The 22,676-nt window shown below is 35.5% G+C and overlaps 1 protein-coding gene across 8 annotated transcripts in view; it reads right to left on the bottom strand.

Annotated features, from left to right (window-relative positions):
• The window catches only part of MOK (MOK protein kinase), a 94,804-nt gene that overhangs the window by 11,471 nt on the left and 60,657 nt on the right, over window positions 1–22,676 (bottom strand). For 6 of the 8 annotated variants that reach the window (XM_051978341.1, XM_051978347.1, XM_051978344.1 and 3 more), the window contains 5 exons: window positions 20,739–20,917; window positions 10,978–11,079; window positions 9,223–9,396; window positions 7,744–7,858; window positions 63–260 (listed from right to left, as the gene is read on the bottom strand). In XM_051978341.1, the coding sequence (XP_051834301.1) occupies window positions 63–260; window positions 7,744–7,858; window positions 9,223–9,396; window positions 10,978–11,079; window positions 20,739–20,917 (768 nt within the window). Of the gene's footprint in view, window positions 1–62; window positions 261–1,271; window positions 1,432–7,743; window positions 7,859–9,222; window positions 9,397–10,977; window positions 11,080–20,738; window positions 20,918–22,676 lie in introns of those variants that run through there. The other 2 variants (XM_051978345.1, XM_051978342.1) reach the window with 2 other exon arrangements.

Genomic DNA, 22,676 nt, shown 5'->3' with positions numbered 1-22,676 from the left:
TCAAGTAAAGACTTATAGGCTCTGAAAACAGTTTGATAAAGAACAAGTCAAAACTGTGGTACCTTCTTGTTTGTTCCAATATATTTTAGAGGCTTTAAGATGGGTACTTTCCCATTTGTCCCAGAGCTGCTAAGAACTGCGCGCAGAGTAGGGCTGGAGTAGGATGAGAGTTTGGTTACCCCAGAGACCTTCAGTTTGGGTAGTTCCACCGGACAGGTAGACCCCTGCCTTTCTGGGTGCCCTTCAACTTGCTTTAGATACTGTTTGTTTAAAACAAAACAAAACAAGACAAGACAAAAGCCACAAAATGAAAGTCATTTTTGTATGATTTGGGCAAAAAAAGTCTTGAACAGGAAGGAAATCTGGGTTTCAGGCCATCTATATGACCTTGGGCAAATCCCTTCTACCCTCCAAGCTGAAGTTTCTTTTTCTATAGAGTGAAAGGACTGAACCAGAAGATCTATTGCTCAGGTACTTCCTTGTAAGTTGTAATATTTTATAGTTCCATGGAATAACTGATTCCTTTTCCTTTTCTAGGAATATTGCAGTATTTTATTTTTTGTTATACCCAAACAATTTCACAAGCAGAATGTGATTATAAATGGACTACAATGGACCAGTAAACCAAAACATATATCATTTGTATATCTAAATTAAGATGAGAGAGTACAACATCATAGGAAAAGCCTGAGATTAAGTTAAGATGACTGTGGGAATGGTCAGAAAGATTGCTAGCTCTCTCACACATACTAGGTCAAAGAATGATCAATAAATCCCCAAACAACCTATACTAGATATCTTCTTCCAGCCAAGACCCTCACGAAAAGATAATGAAGAAACCTTGCAAGCCCAGAGAAACAGATCCTGGCAGAAAAGCTAAGGTGAGCACAAATACGTCAGAAATTTGCCAATAATCAGTTCCTCCTGAACACCTGAAACCTGCAGTGCTATGTACCTGGGATAGTAAGTCTGGAATGCTCCCATGACTTAAGGTCAACGAGGGAAGGAAGGATCAAAAAACTAGTGTTCAAAGCAGAGATCAGGTGAAGAGCATACTCACTTTCCCCCACCCCCTATCCCCACCCCTTCCAGGCTACTATCCATTCTTTTCTATCACACCTATGAAGAGGAACTTAATCCTGAAAGATCACTTCAGCTAGAATCATCTAGAATCACCACTCTCCCTATAGTTCTTCCCTCTGATTAGATGGTTCCTCCCAGAATCTTCATTAAGATATGGCAACCACATCAAATATCTTTGTATTTCTCACCAGGCTTCAATCTGAACTTCTCCATTATGCTCTTGTGCTAGTTATTTTCCTCATTCCCTTCTGATTATGACCTTTTTCAGTTTCTTTATATGTTGTCTTCCTCCATTATAATGTAAGCTCCTTAGGCAAGAGTTGTCACATGCCTGGCACACAGTGAGTGCTAAAAAAAAAAAAAATGACTACTGATTGACTGACTCACCAAAAGTCTACAGCATTCCTAACTAATACATTCCAGAAAGCCCTGAAAACCACCAGCAGTCTGAATACAAACATACCAGGTGAAGTGGAAGCTAGGGAGAGTAAGTCAGGAGATTGAGATCAGAATTAAACAAAATCTTACCACATGCAGGAAGGAATGGGACTTTGTTCTGGCAAGAAATCCCAAATCAGGTTTTAAGGGTGGAATTAAGAGTAAACTGAAGAATATAGTGAACACTATGAGAAAATAATACGTTGAGCTCTAAGAAACTAAAGAGATAAAACCCAAAAAAGTAATTCCACGACAACTACGAAATAATATATAAAATTAAAAATAGCTTGGCCACAACAACTTATAAGAGTATCTGAGGGCTGCTAGATGGCACAGTGGATAGAGCACTGGCCCTGGATTCAGGAGAACTTGAGTTCAAATCCAGCCTCAGACACTTAGCACTTTCTAGGTCTGTGACCCTAGGCAAATCACTTAAAATTGCTTCAATCCCCCACCAAAAAAAAAAAAAAAAGTCTGGAAGAAATGAAGCAAGAGAGAAAAAATGATAAAAGAAGTCTATAAGGAAGAATTGTAAAGAAAATAAACAGAAAAAAAGGTAGAAATTCTTAACCAAGTAACAGACTTTCTGAAAAATTAGAATAGATCAAATAAGTCAATGACACTTTTAGAAAATAAGAACTATTAGGGCAAAATCAAAAGACTGAAAATAATTAATAATAACCTTTTGGGGTCTTTTTTTCCTCCAAACAACTCACCTTAAAAACAGGTTATGGTATTATAATGAGAAGTCATTGAACAATCATCACCCTCCCTGAAAATCATGGTTTAAAAAATTGAATAAAACCAGCTAGATACTATATTTCAATGAATCTCAAATGAAAACTACCCAGGATCTACTAGAATCAGAGGATGAAGTAAAAATAGAAATAAAGAACTAGTTACCTTTTGAAAGAAACCCCAAATGAAAATTCCAAAGAACATCAAAGCTGAAATCCAGAAAGACTTCAAATACTAAGTAACCACAGTTAGAATCACACCAAGACTTGATCACCCTAACTAGTAAGAAGAAGAAATGTTGAAATATAATATTTTTAAAAGGAGAACAACAGAGACTTAAAACCAAGAATAACTTACCATGAAAAACTAAGGTGAAAAAATGGGCCCCTAATATAACAGAAAACTTTCATTCTTGGAAAAAAAAAACAAAGCTGAATAAAGATTGTCTTTTTTTTTCTTTATTCTACATTTAACTACCACTACTACACATAAAATTCTAAATCTTTGTTATATAGAATTTTCTTTTCATTTTAAGTAAATTTACTAGATAACTTTCTAATCTATCCTATTGACTTTTCTCCCACTTGCCTTCCTTTTATTCTCTTATGTTCATGGTTTAACATGTTTTTTGAAATATCCTATTTTGTAGTCTTTTAGAAAAGAGAGAAAAGGAAAGGAAAAAGAAATACACTTGGAAGAAAAAAAGGATAGAATGTAGCATTTCTCATAATTAAGGTATGCAAGAAGAATATACAATCAATCAATAAACATTTATTAAATGCTTATTACTATGTGCCAGGTACTCTTTTAAGTGCTGAGTATACAAAAAAGAAGCAAAAGATAGTTCCTGCCTTCAAAGAGCTTACAGTCTATATGAAGGAAGAGGGCGGGGATGATTCATTTAAATATGATAAAGGAGACTTAACAGAAATACTAGCAGCTAAATGGCACAGTGGATAGAGAGATGGGAACATTTATCTTCAGAGACTTGATTGTGAAGGAAGAATTAAGAGAAAAAAGAATTAAAAAGTAGGGATCAAGAGACAGAAGACTATTAGTAGGTTGCTTTAATTGGAGACCACTAAATGCTGATCACACTCCTTTTATCTCTTTTTTTTACATAGAAAAAATATGAGGTATGATGGAGGCAAGTAAACTTGAATGTAGTAAAAGTAACCCATGAAAGAGAAGAGTTCAGAATCATAAAATAATACTGTTTATAAGAAATAACTTGAAACACATAGATATTAAACATATAGTATCAAAATGAGAAGCTGAAAAAGAATTTATTATGCTTCAGATGAATTCAAAAAAGCAGAAATATGTGTCATGATCTCAGAAAGGGAATAATAAAAACATAGGGTTGAAAGGAAAAAAAAAAAAACAGGCAAGCTACATTTATCCTTAAAAGTAAGGTAACTTCAGTATATAAATAAATACAACAAAGGGCATATATAAAGGAAAAAATTGAATTACAAGAGTAAACAGAAGAAATATTTAAAGACTTCAGCTCCTTTTAGACCTAGACAAATCTAACAAAAAGATAGACATGAAAGAAATTAAGGTACTGAATGAGATTTTAGAATACTTAGATATGATAGATCTCTGGCAATTAGTGAATAGAAAGAAATATATATATACATAAACACATATATACAATTTTAATTGCATTGATTTTGAGAGATATTTAATCAATAGATGAATAAAACATCAGGCATGAAGTCAAGATGATTCCTCTTCCTGAGTTTACCTAGAGGTAAACCTTAGACACTTCCTAGCTGTGTGACCCTAGGCAAGCCCCTTAACCAACTCTGTCTCACTTTCCTCATTTGTAAAATGAGCTGGAAAAGGAAATGGGTAAATCTCTACTAAGAAAACTCCAAATGGGGTCAAACATGAAGAGTTGAACATGACTAAAAAAGAAAAACTGGGAAAAAAAATTCCCAAATCATTACATGATGAATTCCTTTTTAAATCTAGCTATACCACTATAGGCATATTCTCCAAAGAGATCAAAGAAAGAGGAAAAGAACAAAGATTTATGAAAGTATATTTTTGGTATAGCAAAAAACTAGGGGGATAAACACCAGTTGAAGAATGGTTAAACAAAATATAGTACAATTTGTGTTTTACACAAATTCAGTTTTACAAAAAAAAATTCTAAAGGAAATCCACATTCCAAGAAAATACTTTTGTTAACTTTATTGTACAATACTCTGCTTGCACTCTCACTTTCCTTCTCCCCTCCCTCTCTCCTTTCCTTCTCTGTCTTCTCAATGCTTCTTTCTGTCCTCTGTCTCTCCCCACTTTCCTCCCTCTCTCGGTCTCTCCTCTTACCCCTGTCTCAATGCTCCACAACCTTCCTTTCCTCCCACATCCCCATCCCCCTAAAAATTGCCCCTTTTGCACTTGACTTGAGACCTCCAAGTGACCAGAGAGTAGTTCTTTGCCCTCCTCTGCCCCCCGCTATGTTTAGCCCCTGCATGTTTTGTTTTCCATCCATCAACATTTGGGTACCACTTGTCTGTCCCCTGTTCCTGCATGTTGCTCACCCTTTCTTCTCTGTCCGTATCCAACTCCCACATGTCTGCATGCCATGTGTTCTTCCTCATTCTGGCTAGGCCCTGATAGGGTTATCTCCAGACTCTACATATTCCTCCTGCTCTCACTTCTCTGTCCCCCAAGCTTCATATGTCCTTAAACTAGATGTTGGCCCTTTTTCAACAGATGCACAATCCCTTTCCTGCTTCCCCTCTCTTTCTCCTTTCTCCACATCCATGAGCAAATTCACATTATGTAAAAATCACTTTATGCAGAGGTCTGCAGAACAGTCATGTAATGGAGTATTACTATGGCATAAGAAAAGATGGAATCAATGGATTCAGAGAATTGAATGATTTGAAATGTATGAACTGATGCAGAGTTTGGTGAGCAGAATCAGAGTATTTTCTACAATAATAAGTTTTCTCTTTTTTTTTTTTCAAAGAAAAACAACTTTGAAAGACTTAAGAACCATAATCAATGAAATTACCAGTTATGATTGCAGAGAACCAAGAATGAATCGTGCTACCTGACAGAGAGGTGGTAGACTATAGGTGCTGAATGAGATTATACATTTCTCAACATGCCTAATGTATGGACACTGTGTGTTTTCCTTGATGGTAATTATTTGCCAGAGGATATTGGGTATTTTTTAAATTTGGGAAGAGATGGGAGCTAGTGATAGTGATGTCAAAAGAAAGTATTAGAAGAAAGAAAAGAGTGTCATTAAAGTATTTTTTTAAATGCACAGAAAAGAACAGAAATTCAGGGGAAGATAAATAGAACCAACTCTATGTAGTAGAGAGTTGGGTTTTCATAACAATATTCTTTTTATGTTCTTTGTATATGAAATTTTCATGTAAACTGGTATCTGTCAAGTTCAGAATAACAAAAAATTAAAAGCAAAAGCACTAGAATAAAAAGATCTATTGCATAGATCCAAGCCCTACTACAATCTTAAGCAATCCATTTTACCTTTCCTCATAGGTAATTTTGCAATCGAAGAAACTGAGGCAGAGAGAAACTAAATAATTTGCCCAGGATTTGATCTCAGGCCTACCTGACCCCAGTCCAAGGGGGTCTATCCACTGAGCCAACTACCTGCTTATGAAAGGAAATAACGTATATTATTGTTGGGTAGATAGGTTGGGTCAGGTTGTAAAGGGCTTTAAAAGTTATAGGGAAGAGTTCATAGTTGATACTAGTGATAATAAGGAGCCAATAGAATTTACTGAATAAGGCAGTGATAAGTTTAGTTCTGTCCATTGGCAGCTATGTGGAGGAACGGTGAATGGTTAGAGAGAAAGGCTAGAAACTTGAGGCAATAAAATCAGACAGACATCCAGTTTGAAATGTCTAAATAAGCACTATAAGTGGGATTATAATTATTGTGAGGATCAAATGAGATACTATTTATAAAGCTGGCACAGAGTAGGAACTTAAGTGCTTGCTCCCTTCCCCCAACTTCTTCCTGCATTTTGTGATTGAGCCAACTTGGCCTTTTCTCTCAAGAAATCAAGTTTATAAGCACAAATAGGAGAGGCATGGTTTGGAGAATGAACAATGAGGCAATGCATAAGAAGTGCATGATCTCTAGTTTTCCCCTCCTGCATGTGTTACTTTGTCAATACTCTGCTTAAAATGCAATGCTCAGACTTGAATATTTTATATATGAAATTCCCTCTAACCAGGGAAGAGTACAGCAGGGCTATCACCTCTTTTATATACCCTGTCATCACATCAAAGATAGTATGATAATTAATAGAGCTAGTCTCAGAATGATAGGAGCTCTGTTTTTGACATGTAGTATGACCTTGAGCAAGTGTGACTTTTAACCTCTTAGTACTCAAGGCAGAACTTAAGATTCTAAGGGGCAGAACAAAGGCAGATCTACATTGATAAGAGTGAGTTTCCTTAACTCCCTATAGGAAGTTCTTGGTTATAACATGAAATTACAGGCCCAGACAGAGATATACACACACATACTCACACACACACATACACATATACACACACCATAGCTTTTTTTTTTCTGTTTTTCTCTAAACACTGTTAACTTAATGAATTTTCAGTCCAGTACATCCTTCAGATCTCTATCTCACATAGGTTTTTTCTGTGTCTCTGAAAGGTTGATTGAGAAAGAACATATCCACTAACCAAATGTGAATATTTGCTCACCAAAAAGAGCAGAGCTACCTACCTACTTATTTAAATTGAGCTAACAAATGGTGGCAAAATGTTGATAAAACAAAGCCACACTTGAAATCAGGAATTTTATATTTCAATCTCAGTTCAATATTTATTTTCTTTGTGTTCAAGTCTTTACCTCTAAGTTCAGTTTCCTCAGCTATGAAATAGGGACAATAAAACTTGTGCTACCCATTTCACTATTTTTGCAAGGAAAACATTTTGTAAGCTTGTAAAAATGAGCTATTATATGCAGCATTAATGGAAACATAAAACTCAGTACTTTGTAAATTTAATCTCTTTCATGGTTTCTGAATCAAAGATTGACTCCATTGGTTATATCTAATATAAATGAAGTAAGAGGTAGGATGGAGATGAATGCTTTCATAAGATTCTAAAGAATGAAAATCAGGAAACAGATGGATTTTCAGTAGCTCTAAGGTTCAAATTTAACATTCTCTTCTTTGCAACTTGGAAGCATTTTTCCTGCAATGGAGGATTTAGGAAAGTTTGGGTGAGCTGTATGGTTCTCTATCATTAAGACATAACTGCCAAACTTATCACAGGCTTGATCAGAGAGGGGCTGTGGTAGCCAACACTTCATTTACATACCTGCCCTCTTAACCAAGAAGTCTCTGAAATAGTCAACAATTCCAGATTCTTAAGTCCCAGGGAAGAGACATGTATTATAAATAAAAACTTCTTGGGGGAGAAAACAGTTAGATGTGAAGTCAAATTTGTGACAAAATTTATTACCTGTTTTTTGCCTTCCTTTGAAATCTGCCACACATTTTTGAGTGATTCTGGTTCTCCCAGATGTTCTGCCAATCCTACTTTCCTGCGGGTTACAAGAGCTTGCTTCTCTGATATCCTGTGATGAATAAAAACATAATTATTCCTCTACTATATTAACAGTATACAAAGATACCATAGCTAACAAAAAGATTATGCGATAATCAATTCTGATCCATGTGGCTCTTTTCAATAATGAGGTGATTCAGGCCAATTCCAACAAAGATACCATAGCTAAATGCCTTCCCTGTCTTTAGTGTAATAGTTTGAATCATGGGACTAGAAATCCTATGTTAATATATGTATATGCTCAGGTATCCCTGGAAAAGTTAACATATTCATATGGGCATGACATATTATACAATTACATGACACTCTTAGACAAGTATCTATTTGTATTATGATAATAAAGAGACAAAATTGATTTTCACATTTGTGTTTAGAATAAATCTCATTATTTTAGAGTCACATTACACATACATAATTGTTCTTTTCTAAATATATATATATCCAGCTCTAATTTTTCCATTACCCATCTAATTTTCTTTTCTTTCTCCCCCTCCCTCCCCCCTGCCCCGAGGCAATTGGGATTAATTACTTGCCCAGGGTCACACAGCTAGGAAGTGTTTAGTATCTGAGGCCAAATTTGAATTCAGGTCCTCCTGACTTCAGAACTGGTGCGCTTATCTGCTGCACCTACTAGCTGCCCCACTCATCTAATTTTCTACAAGTTCCTAATAAGTAGGCTGGTTTCAAGCTGCAAATTGGTAAACTATAGATTATTACAAACTTATGTATTGAAATGTAACATAAAAATTAAAACATAATGTGAAGGATTCTTCTATTATTTAAAGTTTTAGAATTAGGTATGTTTCCATCACTTTTCTATGTTCATTATACCATTCCATTTCTATCAAAGTAGATCACTAGAATTAGGGAAAGATAGTAGATTTCATTAGAAAAAAAAAACTATTAGTCTTAGTATCATCTGAAAAGAGAACCTTTTGCCTTACTCCACCCCACCTCTCCTTTTGCATTAACACTACCACTTTGGGGGAGAGGGGCCAAGTCATCTGAAGAGGGCCAGAGTGAGATTTTTTTAAAGACCTTCAACTCGGCACATCAAATGCTAGATGTAATGGCTGTTTTTAGGAAACAGCATGCTCAAATCCAAATAGTGGTCATTTCTTCCCTAAAAATAAGTTGTATTAACTGCTGCAATAAAAGGGAGCTTTTTGTTTTAAGCATGACTCAGATGACAAAATCAAAGGCTGAAGGAATCTCGGAAGACACTTGTTCAACTCCTATAATCTCCTTCCTATTATCCCTAATTGATGACCCTCTAAAGTCTTCTTGCCGCCGCTGGCTGCTGGAACTGCTATATAGCATAGATTCTCTAGATGGAGTCAGACTCAGTATTCAACCAAGATGTTAGAAACCTACCTTTGTTCTCGGAAGTAAGAATGCTGCAGCGCCTGGTGGGCACTGATTCTTTCATCTGGGTCATATTCTACCATTGCATAGATCAGAGAAAGGCACTGAGGGGACAAAGTCGGTGTCATCAGAGAGATTCCTGATCCCTTTTTAAAAGGAAAATCAAAACTCATAGCTCTTGACCTGTGTTAAAAGCCCAATGATATAAACAACAGTGTCATCATTGAGAGGATTCAGCTGTAAGCTATCATCTCCCAAGAGATGATTGTAGCTTCACAATTGCATTGGTTTAACATGGCAGCAAAGATTAGAATTATAGTTCATAAGACTAGAAGGTATCTTAGAGATCATTGACTCCAACCCCTTTCTTTTACAAATAGGGAAAATGAGGTCTAGAGAGGGAAAGGGACTTTAGTTCACATAGCATATATGTGACAAAATTAGGACTCAAACACAGGTCTCCATTCCAGTGCTGAAAGCCCAATTCAAAAATGAGTTTTAAATTATTTAAGGGAAAATGTTAGCACATTAAAAATGGATCAATCAACAGGCATTTATTAAGTACTATGTAACAAACACTGTTCTAAACACTGAGGGATTATCTCTGCTCTCAAGAACCTTTTGTTCTACTAGAGCAAAAACATTACTTATGTCAAAGAATGATAAAATAATTTTTCACCAAAATGTCAGCTTACTCCTTCACTAAACACAATGGTAACATAATTTAATGAACTAATTATAGAGTTTAGTATGAATTACAAACTGGTTTCTAATTTTAGCTTTGCTTCCCTTCCTGAAATATTGCAGCTAGTGATTGTCAAGAAAGCTCACTGAACATTTTAAAGAACAGTAGATGCCTAAACCATAGTTATTTTAGTTCTTCAGTCTCAAGAGTAAATGTCTTCTAAATACCTTTGTCTTCCAGTTTTCCTCCTTTGTAAAGTGAAGAGGCTGATCTAGAAGATATCTAAGACAACTTCTAGCTCTAAGATTCTGTACTATCTAATATTTCTGGAGATTCCAGGAAATTTATATATATTTATATGTTAAATATATATAACAATTTCCACCAAAGCATCTCAAAGTATAATATAAATATATACTACTGATCATTTAAACTCTGAGCCTTGATTTTCTTTTCTTTTTTTTTTTCAAATAATAGCATTTTATTTTTCAGCATTCATCCTTGCAAAACTTTGTGTTCCAAGTTTTTCTCTCTCCCGCTCCACTTTCTCCCTTCCCTAGACAGCAAGTAATCCAATATAGATTAAATATGTGCAATTCTTCTAAATTCATTTTCATATTTGTCATTTTGCACAAGAAAAATCAGATCAAAAGGGAAAAATGAGAAAGAAAAAAAAAGAAGCAAACAACAAAAAAAGGTGAAAATATTATCTTGTGATCCACATTCAGTACCCATAGTCCTCTCTCTAGATGCAGATGGATCTCTTTATCACAAGGCTATTGGAATTTGGGCCCTAATTTTCAAAGAATAAACCAAAATCCTCAAAAATATGTTGATCACCCAAACTGATCAAACTCTCCTTTAGTGTATCTTGTAAAATCACAGAATCTACATAGTAACTATGTCTATACAAATAGGAATTACTCTCCTTATAAAACATTAGGACTAGTAAGGTTAACAAAGGCCAAAATAAATTAACCAAGAGAAATCTTTTGCCTAGGAATATGTCAGGAATGTTAGACTTATAATTAATAAACTTAAATGTACAAGTTCATAAGCAAAAGGTACCAAGTGCTTACTGTTTGAATTTGGTAAGAGTTTTCTGAGGAGGTGTGCCAATAACATCATGGATTTTGGAGATTTGATCCAATTCATTAGCTCCAGGAAATAGAGGCTGCAGACTAAAAGAATATGACAAAAGGGTATCATTGGTAAAATGGGGGAAACATTTAGAGTTATATTCCCACCACAGGTATGTCTATTACTAGTACCTCCTGTACCCATTTAACCCCCCCCTTAGGGATCCATGGACTTTAGATTAAGAATTCCTGATCTAAAATGAGTTGGATCATTTTAAAGATGAGAAAACTAAGGCTCCAAAAAGAAAAGAGACTTGCACAGGATTACACAAATAGCTAGAAAAGTCAGGATTTGAAGTCGGTCTTCTGACACCAAATCTAGTGTCCTTTTCTTTATATTACGCAATATCAAGGTCAGTCACTTAATCTAAGCTTCAGTTTCCTTACCTAAAAAACAAGCATTTAATTGTACTGCCTAATTTAGAGATGCTCATCTGGATGAGCTAAACATTAAATGTTATGTGTCATGGGATTATTAAATAGGGTGTGGACTTGAGATTTCATTCATATAGAGAACTCTAAAATAAGGAAATTTCCTCTGTCATTTTATGTTAGCAGCACATTCTCTGTAGCTTAGCGGGATTTGCGCTGTGTGACAACAGTAAGTATCATGGCCTAGGCTTAAACCCAGGTATTCTTGGCTGTAAAGCCAGGTCTTTATCCACTATCCATTACACATTGGTTCATAGGATTCAGATCAAATGATATAAACATATATGAAAGTACCTGGCAAACTTTAAAACTTAAGATAAAGTATTAATTTTTGTTGCTTCTAAAATTTTTAACAAATAGCCCTGATTAATATTCCCTTAATATGCATTTCTTCTTTCTAATCTTCTTTTCCCCAATCGCCTTTTTTACCTTAATTGCCACCTTCATAAGGTATCATTGTTCTCTTCCTCTCAGCTTCCACCCAAATTTATCTTGTCTATTCACCAAAGCTAAAATTGGTCTCTTGTTCCTCCCCAAGAAACCTAGTTGCCTTGACACTCTATCATGCTATGTCATGCCGCCATTGTGCAACTGCTAGCAGGTTTCTGTAGAGGGCCGGAACTCTGGAGAAGTATACTTGAAACGAGGATACTTACAAAGTGTTACCTCAGTGTGTTTGATGAGATGATGGTTCCCTAGTTCACATATACTTAGTACTTAGTATGGTGATATAATGGTTCTCTATTTCACACATACTTAGTATGCTCTAATGATGTAACTGTAATAGAGTATTTAAGGGCTGAGAGAACTGGGGACAGAGTAAGTCAGAGTGAACAGATTGTGAAGGAGACAGACTGTGAAGGAGGCAATAAAGACTTTAGACTATTCCTGACCATCCTCATGATGACTATAGGCTAAGATCAAGGCCCATCTGGAGGACCTCCAGAAAGTTACAGGTCCAACACCTAACTTTTCACCTAATTTTTCCCAGTACCTACCGCCACTAGCTTGGAGACTACTAGCCTTATCACTCCCCCCATGATTTTCTTTTCTTGAGTGACAGATTCATCTTAGGTCAAGTATAGAGACTTCATCAGAAAACTAATTTTTAAGTGACAATGACAGTACAGAATAAAATGTGTTGTTGTTAATAATAACAACTATCATTTATTTCCATAGTAGTCATTATTTTTTCCACAAGAACTTTGTAAGGTAAGGAATTCAAGTGTTACTCCATGACAAGCATTCAAAAAGTCATCATTTGTTTGGTGTCAAATTGGCAAAGATCTCCAATGGAGTGTCCAAGTGGCTCTATGCTATTTAATATTTTTATCAATGATTTAAATAAAATCACAACTGGTATATTAATTAAATTTACAGACCTATTATGGGAAAAAAAAAAAAAGCCATGTTAAATACCTACTACATGACAAATACTGTGCTAGGCTACAGACACAGACAAAAAATCAGTTCCTATCCTTAAGGAGCTTACATTTTTACATTCTATAAAGTGAGACATTGTATACACAATTAAAATACATAAAGAATAAATACATGGTAATTTGACATATGGGAAGGAGGCACTAACAGTTGGGGAGATGAAGGAAAGCCTTATAAAGTAGCTTTAAAAGAAGCTAGAGATTGAAAGAAAGTAAGAATTCTAAGCACAGTCTGGCACATAATAGATGCTGACTGAGAGGCTAAGGTGAGAAAGTGCATTTCAAGCATAAAAGGATGATCAAAAAAACAAGCAGTTACTAAGCTCCTATTTTGTTACATGGAACTATGTTGTGAAGGGCTCCAAATACTAATTGAAAAGTTTATATTTGATCCTTGAAAGGAACTATGGGATTTACTAAGTAGAAGGGATATATGGTGATTGACTTCAGGAAAATAATAACACAAAGCTGCAAGAGACAGCTAACACACTGAATGACAATGTCAGAATCCAGAAAGATCTTATTGACAAGACAGAGTACTGGTTAAATCTAAGAAGATAAAATTCAATAACTAAAAGCATATAGTACTATATTTAGATTTAAGGGGAAAACATTTCACAGGCATAGGATAAAGAAGGTATGGTTAGAGAGCAGTTCACCTGAAAATAATCTGAAGTTTTCATGACATGCTAGCTCAGTGTGAGCTAGCAATATGATGCAAAAGTTAAAAAGCTAAGAAGAATCATTTGAAGGAATTGGGGATGTTTAGCATAGAAAAGAAAAGAGCAATAATTTTCATACATCTGAAGAATTATTTAAGTAGAAGAGGAATAGGCTTGTTCCATTTAGTTCCAGAAGAGAAAACAAGGAAAAACTGGAGAAGCTAAAAATTGGGATATTTAAGCTTGATGTCAGGAAAATTGTTTCAACAATGAGAATGATCTGAAAATGGAAAATGGTCTGCAAGGGTCTTCAGAATGAGTGTGAATAACTACCTACCAAGTATGTTACAAAGGAAGTTCCTTCTGAATAAGATCTAGACTAAACAGCTGCTAAACATCCTTCCAATTTTAAATTTTATGATTCTGTGAAGTTCAAAGGTGAAATGTGATCAGGCATAGAGCCCAAAACAACTTCTCACACTGAGCTTTACCACTTCTGATGCCATTCTCTCAGTGTTAAGGCCTGCCTTTGCTCACATGTTCTGTAACTATCTTTTAAAATCTAAATGCACTGGTGAGTTCTCTATAGATCCACATCAATCCCTTCAAATAAATCTCACTTTTCTTCCTCAAAGGAATTATTAAGAGCTTTCTATACTTCTTTACTTTCCTTTAAAATGAAATGTATTCAACTAAAATTTAGAGTATCAGACTATGCCTAGCATTTCTCTCCTCTATTATAAACCTTTAAGTGGGAGCTGTAACTCATTATTTTTATCCCAGTTCTTTCCTGTTGGTTAAAAAATGAGATACAGAATAAAGTGTTCTCTTGGTGATTCTTCTCCCTTTTGAAATATCCTTCAAAAAAAAACTATCATTGAAGGGCTTCACTCTAAAAATGGCAATCAAATGGCCTAACTGGGCAGAAACAATTCTACAGAATTGCCTACATCTTGCTCTTACTCTAACATGTCAAATTATGTTGCAAAAGTTAGAGAAACTTTTATAACACTGAACAAATTAGCCACCTACCTACTCATTTTACAATTCAGTCTCTTCGATGGGAGATTTCTTATCTTCCATCATTAAATTCTTGCATCAGCTTTAATCTATATTCAACAAGATTGCATCATATGTTCCTCAGAATCATCTTCCCTTTTCTAGATACTAATATCAGTTTATCTATTTGTCTTTAATTTCCAAACAACACTTTTCTCAATGTGCTCAATCAGGAACATTTTCAGTCTTTCCATGAAGCACTAAATGACATCTTCAGAGACGAAATCATCTAAACATAACCATCCTCATGATGACTTGAGGATAGAAAACCAGAAAAATTCTTTTATAAATATTATTTCTATATATTCAGGAAATTTGAACATAAGCCTTAAAAAAAAGGAAAAGAAATTAGTTACTTATTTTTGGAAGAGAGCAGTTCTAGATAATTACTACATAGCAGCTGTCTAGATAATTAGTTTTCCAGAGATGCCAGGTTTGTGATCACTAAAAGAATGGAGGCAAAAGAGGAAGGAATTGAAGGAAAGAATTCCTTTAAAAAAATTCTTTCCAATTATTATATATTTGACAAACATCGACAAACATGATCATTTAACACACACCAAAAAAAAAAAAAAAAAAAAAAAAAAAATCAGGAAAATAGGACTAAGCAAATTTAACACAGTAGTTCCCAAACTGTCTTGCTTGGCTGTATCTCTTTATGAAGTTGCTTCAATTCACATCTGTGAATTTGTTAATGCTCTTTTCTTTCTTTTTGGCATACTTATCATTATTCCTGTCCCCACAATTCTTCCCCTTCCCTCTCCCCCACAAAATGAAAGCCTTCCCATGTAACAAATAATTAGTCAATACAAACAAATCTACAAAATGGCCATGTCTGAAAATGCTGAATAATGAGATTGGAAGCTAGATTAGATTGCAAAGAGATCGAAGTGAGTGCAAAAGGAAATGAACAACTATAAAAGATCCTTGGGTTGTTGGCCAAGAAAGAGAAAAGAGCTTTGACAGTAACTTTGGGTAATGATAGGATTTACTGAGAGATTTTAAAAGATATTTAAGTGGCTGGCTGTAGGCAGAAGGGAAGCAATCAGTAAACAGGGAGAGAATAAAGGCAATCTGCTGGTGATGAAGAAACTGTGACCCAGAGAACTAAGTGACTTTACCAAAGTCACATACATAATCAGAATAAGAGAGGCCAGATCGATTGAAGGTCCTCTAACTTCAAATAAATAGCTTCTTTGAGGGAAAAAAAAAAAAAAAAAAAAGCTTTTTCAAACACTGAATCAATTTCAAACACCCATCTTTCCCAGGCTGGAAATGTAGGGGGCCTAGTACAGCCACCAAGGCAAAGGAGCTTTTTAAGTTTGTTCTATTTTCAACTTGGACCACCTCATTTCAACTCAGGTAGCCACGCTTCCCTCTACCCCCAAACCTGGAAGCTCATTAATGAAACCAAACTTAGCTTGAAAACCCCATCAACATAGCCCACTACAATTTAGAACTCCAGAGCTTACGAGATCCATCAATCTCAGTCTCCTAGCTCAAATTTTAGCCTTTTAAGACAAGAAGTAGAATGATTGAATTGTGGGTTTGGTTCTGAGTAATTTCAATTTCTGTCTCACTGTGAAAATTACTGTATTCCCTTATATTTGGACTGGGAGAAAGAACACAGAATCTTTTCTGCACTTTGCTATTTTTCTCTTTCTGTGACAGATGAATTAATGAATGAAAGAAAAGTCATTAAGTATTTACTATATTCCAATCATTGGGGATATAAACAAAAAAATAAGATAGTTATGACAACAAAGATTTTGCTTGAGTATGCTTGGTAGCCATAAGGATTATGATTTTTCTTTTTTGGGGTTGCTAGGGAGAAGGAAGCTAGCAATATGCCAACCAAAAAAAAAAAAAAAAAAAAAGAGAGAGAGAGAGAAAAGAAAGGACCATTGAAGCATCTTTAAAATGTACAGAAGAGAAGGAATTTGTGAAGGATAAATAGATAATTAGAATAGCTTTGAAAGTAATGTTTACTTTCTCATAGTTTTTTCAAAAAAGAAAATTATATAATAGAGATTGTTTTATATGCAGTTTTCTTTAGATTCTCTTTTGTGTATGGAAATGTTTGATATTTTTTTTTGATGTTTGTGAAGTTCTAAATAAAATCAATATTTTTTTGAAATATAGAAAAAAAGAGATCTGCTAAGGCATTGGAAAAATTGGAGAAATCTTCATCTTGTATCCAGATGAATAAACGATATTGAAGAATCCAAAAATATAAATCAATTCTCAAAATAAGCATTAATTTAGAATTAAATGTATGTTTTTCAAAGCTGGTTTTTGTGCCTTTTTTCTCCAGTAAAGGTGCATTTTTTTTTCTTGATTAAAAATATGCTCATTTTAAATTCTGAATTACTAAAGTAAAAGTATTGTCTTAAAATCTACTAAACAAATATTGGAAACTACAAACCCACCTAAAATAGTTTCCCTATCCTATTTTCTCTGTATAACTGTCCTCCACCTACCTGTCCCTCGTCTCTGACACTATCTGTGCTCTTGATTTTCAGATAGTCTGGTGACTTTTAGATGATCTTTCCTTAACCTATTTTCCAAAATAGTTGTTTTTTTCATAGTACATTACATTTTCTTATTTTTTTGGTTAATCTTTTATTTTGTTTCAATGTTTCTTGTTGTCTCCTGGATACATTACTTTCTGTTTGAACCATTTGATTTTCTGACAGTTCAATTCTTCAATCCTTTACTATCATTTGTTCTAAACAATTAATTATCTTGGACATTCAGTCCTCCCTGGAGGTCATCTCATATAATGTAACACTTTAAAATTTTTTACTTCATTTCTTCCAAGTACCTTTAAAAGTCTTTATTGATAGGACATTCTTTTCTCTATCCCTAACTGGACTTACTCTCTTCTTAGATTACCTTTTAGATTTCTCCCAGGCCATCATAATTTTTGGCATTTTGTTATTCCAATTTCTAGCCTCAGTTTCAGGATTAGGACTTTATGCTGAAGTCAAACTCTGCTTCTTCCCATGTGCTAAGCTGATAGGTTCAAACTCTACTTGTTCCTAAGTGGCCTCACTTTTTACAGTATTCCTGGGCTCAGTTTTCTGATGACTCAGCTTAGATTTTTGACGTTGGCTTCCTTCTCTTTGCAGAGTTCTGCACCTGGAACTGGCTCTGCCACTTTTTATGAACCTGACAGGTCTCAACCAAAGTTTGTAAATGGTAACAGGTACTTTGTTTTGGTTGTTTTCCCTGCTATGGCCTAGGCACAGGCTGCCTGTGTACTGGTCCAGCCTTGTCTCCTCAGAAGGAGGAAAGAACTGCCATCAGGAGGAAAGACTGCCAGAGGGTCACACTAGGCACTTCCTTCTACTGCCTCACAGCCAACCATCTCAGGGAAGAAAGTACATTCAGACCACAGATACCCTAAAGCCGAGAGCTCTGAGTCTTCCATCTCCTGATAAAAGCAAGGCATCCCTTAGGAAGACTATTGGGGCCACGTCAAGCATCCTCTCTCTATCACAAAGCAACCATTTACATCTGTAAGCAGTACAAGGTATTTTCCTTCTCCTGCCATCTCAGTCCCCTAACTGGGGATATGGAGAACTTCCAGTGCAAAAAAAGAGGAGCTCTGCCTTTGACATCAAGCCTCTTAGTTTCTCCTTTGAAGGTAGTTGCTCTCTCCCTCTCCCACTCAGTTGCTCACTCCCAATACCCTTAACCATTCCAACTCAGTTTTCTTTTAACTTCACCCAGCTCTTCCACTGTGTCATGTGGAATACCTGTGCCATAGGCAATAAATTTCTCTTCATCTTTAATCTATTTCTCTCTCTCTCTCTTTCCTTTTAATAATTCTTACCTGGATTTAATAATCCTCCCTGGTAGCACAGCTTCCCTGGTGACCCTTTCTAGTAATGGCTATACCTTCACTCATTCTCCTCAGCTTACTAGTCAAGGAAGGGAAGTTGGAATGCTCCTTGTTTTCCATTGTCCCTTTCTCCATCACTCAAGTAATTTTTCTTCCTTTAGTTTCATACTGTATGTCTCCTATATCCTGAAAAATTTCTCAGTTGATCCTTCCATGCTTGCTGTTATCCTATAGCTCGTCTGCCTTCTGTAACTAAACTCCTTGAAAAGGCCATCTTCAAAAGAACCTCCATTTTCCTCTCTCTTCTGTAGTCCTTTTAATCTGGCTTTTGACCTAATCATCCTATTGAAACTGTTATAAAATGATATAATCACTTCTTTCATCTCTATACAAGGATTTCATTTCCATCTATATACTAATTAATAATTCTCAAATCTACCTATCCTGCCCTGTATCTCATCTCTGCTGAGCTCCAATCTCATATCTCCAACTGCTTTCAGACATCTTGGACTAGATGTCCAGTAGAAATCTTTACCTCAACATGTCCAAAATAAAATTCATTATCTTTTCCCCTAAACTCTCTCCCACTTCACCATCCTCATTAATGTAGAGGGCAACGTGATCTTCCAATCCCTAAGACTCTCAATCTGGAAGTCATTCTGGAATTCTCACCAGATCCCATATTCAAACTGTTGCCAAAGGCCTGTCATTTTCACCTTAGCAACATCTCCCCAAAATCCCTCCTTCTCTTCTCTGACATTACCCCACTTTAATGCAGGCTCTCATCACCTTACGCTTTGATTACTGCAATAGTCTGCTGGTGGGTCTGCCTACTCAAGTCTCTCCCCACTTCAGGCTGTCCTCCTATAAGCACAAAAGTGATTTTCCTAAAACAGAGATCCAATCATATCACTTCCCCTACTCAATTAACTCTAGTAGCTTCTTATTGCCTCTTAATGCTTGGCATTCACTAAGCCCTCCATAATCCAGCCTCCTCATTCCATGCCAGTCTTCTCTGCACGTACCACTCTTCCATACAGTGATTGGCCTCCTGGATGTTACACAAACAAGACACTCCCATCTCTAGGCACTAAGTATGGAATGCTCTCCCTCCTCTACACAAATTACAGCCCTCGGTAGCTTCTTTTGGTCCTAAATAAATATCTGTATTTTAAAGAATTCCTCTTCCTAACCCCTGTTAATTCTAGTACTTTTCTTTCAATTATTTCCCATTTATCCAGTATATAGCTTGATTTGTATATATTTGTTTACATGTTGTCTCTCCCATTAGATTGTAAGCTCCTTGAGGGCAGGGATTGTCTTTTGCCTCTTAGGGCTTAACACAGTGCCTGACACATAGTAGGCACTTAATAAATGTTTACTGATTGATTGTTCTGGTTCTGCCTTTTGCTCTGGTTCTGGGACACTTTTGCACTTTGCTTTACATCAAGCCATGGCAGGGACTTGTCTCCACTCAGACCAAGCACAGGATTCTGGCCTTCTTTTTGCATAGTCTAGGACTGGATAGAAGAGTTTATAACTGCTTCTCTTTGGTTTTCTTTATCACTGTTCCTTCTAGAACTTTATTGGGCTGGGGGATTAGAGGAGATCTGAACTCATTTAGGTGCTAATATACCTTTTTTTTTTTTTGCTTGTCATCTTTCCCTCTCCACACAAAATCAAAGTAGGCAGCTCAGGAACTAAGAGCTAAGCTAGGTTGCTAATGGATCACAAGGAGCCTAATTCTGATAAAACCGGTCACTCACTACCTTACCTGATTCCTTACCCCTGAGAACAAATAATTAAGACTATGAGCCTTTTTCTTCTTATACACTGCCATCAAAGCATCAAATTAATTAGAGTTACTTTGGTAGAGCTGTGATCAACAGTACAAAAATAAAACTCCCAAACTCTGATGTTTCCTTTTTGAATGCAAATCAATGATCAGTATTTGAGAAACAAAATGATTTAAAAAAAAAAAAAAAAAAGAGGGAAATTTAGTACAAAACCAAGATAAGCTACAGAATTATTTTTAAATTCACTTTTAAGGATGAAGTAGCATCAAACCATCAAAATTAATCCAGACTTCTAATTTAGCTTATTTTAAAATCACAGAATTTTAAGAACTTGATAGGATCTTATAAATCATCTAGTCCAACCTCCTGATTCTATTTAACGCTACCATATAAGGATGAAATGTTATTAGTAATATTTTTAGTTGAGCATTTTTTTATTTTTAAGTACAATATCTAATTATTTTACCTCATGATTTCGTAAAACACACAGCCAGCACTCCACATATCCATCTTGTAGCTATAATATCCATCTGTGAGGAGACACTCAGGTGCCCGGTACCAACGAGTAGATATATATTCTGTATATGGCTGCTTAGAATAAACACTTCTACATGACCCAAAGTCTCCTAATTTCAGAAGATCCTGCTGCAAGAAAAAACCCAAAATTTTAAGGCCCAAATAAGACGTATCTGATTCAGTAGCTTCAGTAGCTTATTTATACAAATATTTACAGTTGCCATGAAAATCAGTATTTGATATCTATTTCCAAATGATTTCAAGCTTTAAAATATTTAAAGTCATCCTAAAATGCTATCAGTAAAATATATAAAATAACAATAGACTTTCTTACATTTAGAACAAGGCCAGGTTTGAAAACTGCACCCTCTGACCAATAGTCAACAACCATACCACTTTCTAAAAAAACTTTGCTGTTATTGCCCAACGAAAGCTTTTAATCTCCACTGTGACAAATACAACCTGACTAAAAAATAAATCCTTAATGTCTCCTGAACACTTGGGGTTTTCTGCCATCAAATTAGAGATACTGACTAGACTTGTGATTTCATCAATATAGGTAACTCCTAAATGAGATCATTCTCTCTATACCAATGCAAGCTGGCACATTTTCTGAAACTTACAGATCATTGATTAAAGCATAAACTTAAACCTAGGTCTTTCTAGCTCTGAGGTCAGCCAATCTACAATACTAAAGTGCCTCTCATTAATGTGCATGTGTACGTCTAATGCACTGTTAGTGGAGTTGTGAAATGATCCAATTATTCTGGAGAGCAATCTGGAACTAGGCCCAAAGAGTTATAAAATTGTGCATTCCCTTTAATGTCATTACTGGATCTGTATCCCAAGAAAATCATAAAAGGAGAGAAAAGGACCTACATGTGCAAAAATGTTTGTAGCAGCTTTTTTTGTGGTGACAAAGAACTGGAAAATGAATGATTGCCCATCTATTGGGGAATGGCTGAACAAGCTGTGGTACATGAAGGTAATGGAATATTATTATTCTATAAGAAATGGTGAACAAGCTGATTTATAAAGGCCTGGAAAGAGTTCTACAAACTGATGCTGAGTGAAATAAGCAGAACCAGGCACACATTGATGTGTGCCAGAATATGTGATGATCGACTATGAAAGACTTGGTTTTTCTCAGTGGTTCAGTGATCCAAAGCAATCCCAATAGACTTTGGACAGAAAATGCCATCTGTATCCAGAAAAAGAGCTATGGAGACTGAATATAAAGCAACACATGCTATGTTCACTTCTTTTTTCTATTTTTTTCTCTCCCATGGTTTTTCCCTTTTGCTCTGATTCACAAAGCAATGTGTATTAAAAATAAATTTTTAAAAAGAGTATGTATGTGTGTGTGTGTGTGTGTGTGTGTGTGTGTGTGTGTAACATTAAAAGTTTTTAGTTAGTTGCTGTGCCTTTGGTAAATGCCTATCTTATGAGCATTTATCTCACCCAGTCTGTTATCTCCAATCTTCTCTAAATTTCCTTTAGTACTTAGCAGCTTTCTTTCTCCTATGGAGGCACAGAATTGTTTTTCTATTGTTGTTCTATCTCTTTATGGAGCAACATCATTAAAAATGAATAGTCATGGGGCAGCTAGGTGGCACAATGGATAGAACACCAGCCCTGAAATCGGGAGGACCCGAGTTCAAATTTGATCTCAGATACTTAACACACCCTAGCTGTGTGATCCTGGGCAAGTCACTTAACCCCAATTGCCTCAGAAAAAAAAAAAAAAAAAAAAAAAAAGCCATAGCTGTTTTCTGTGCTTCTTGAAAGCTCACCAGAAATTTCAGTGGTGACTCCTATGTTTCTGAAGAACATTCATTCATATTAAATAAGTTTCCCATAAATCAATTAGAGCAGAGTCTCAGATATA

This window comes from Antechinus flavipes, chromosome 2 (assembly GCF_016432865.1).
Source record: "Antechinus flavipes isolate AdamAnt ecotype Samford, QLD, Australia chromosome 2, AdamAnt_v2, whole genome shotgun sequence".
NCBI classification, from domain to species: domain Eukaryota; kingdom Metazoa; phylum Chordata; class Mammalia; order Dasyuromorphia; family Dasyuridae; genus Antechinus; species Antechinus flavipes.
This window is presented reverse-complemented; position numbering and strand designations above follow the sequence as displayed.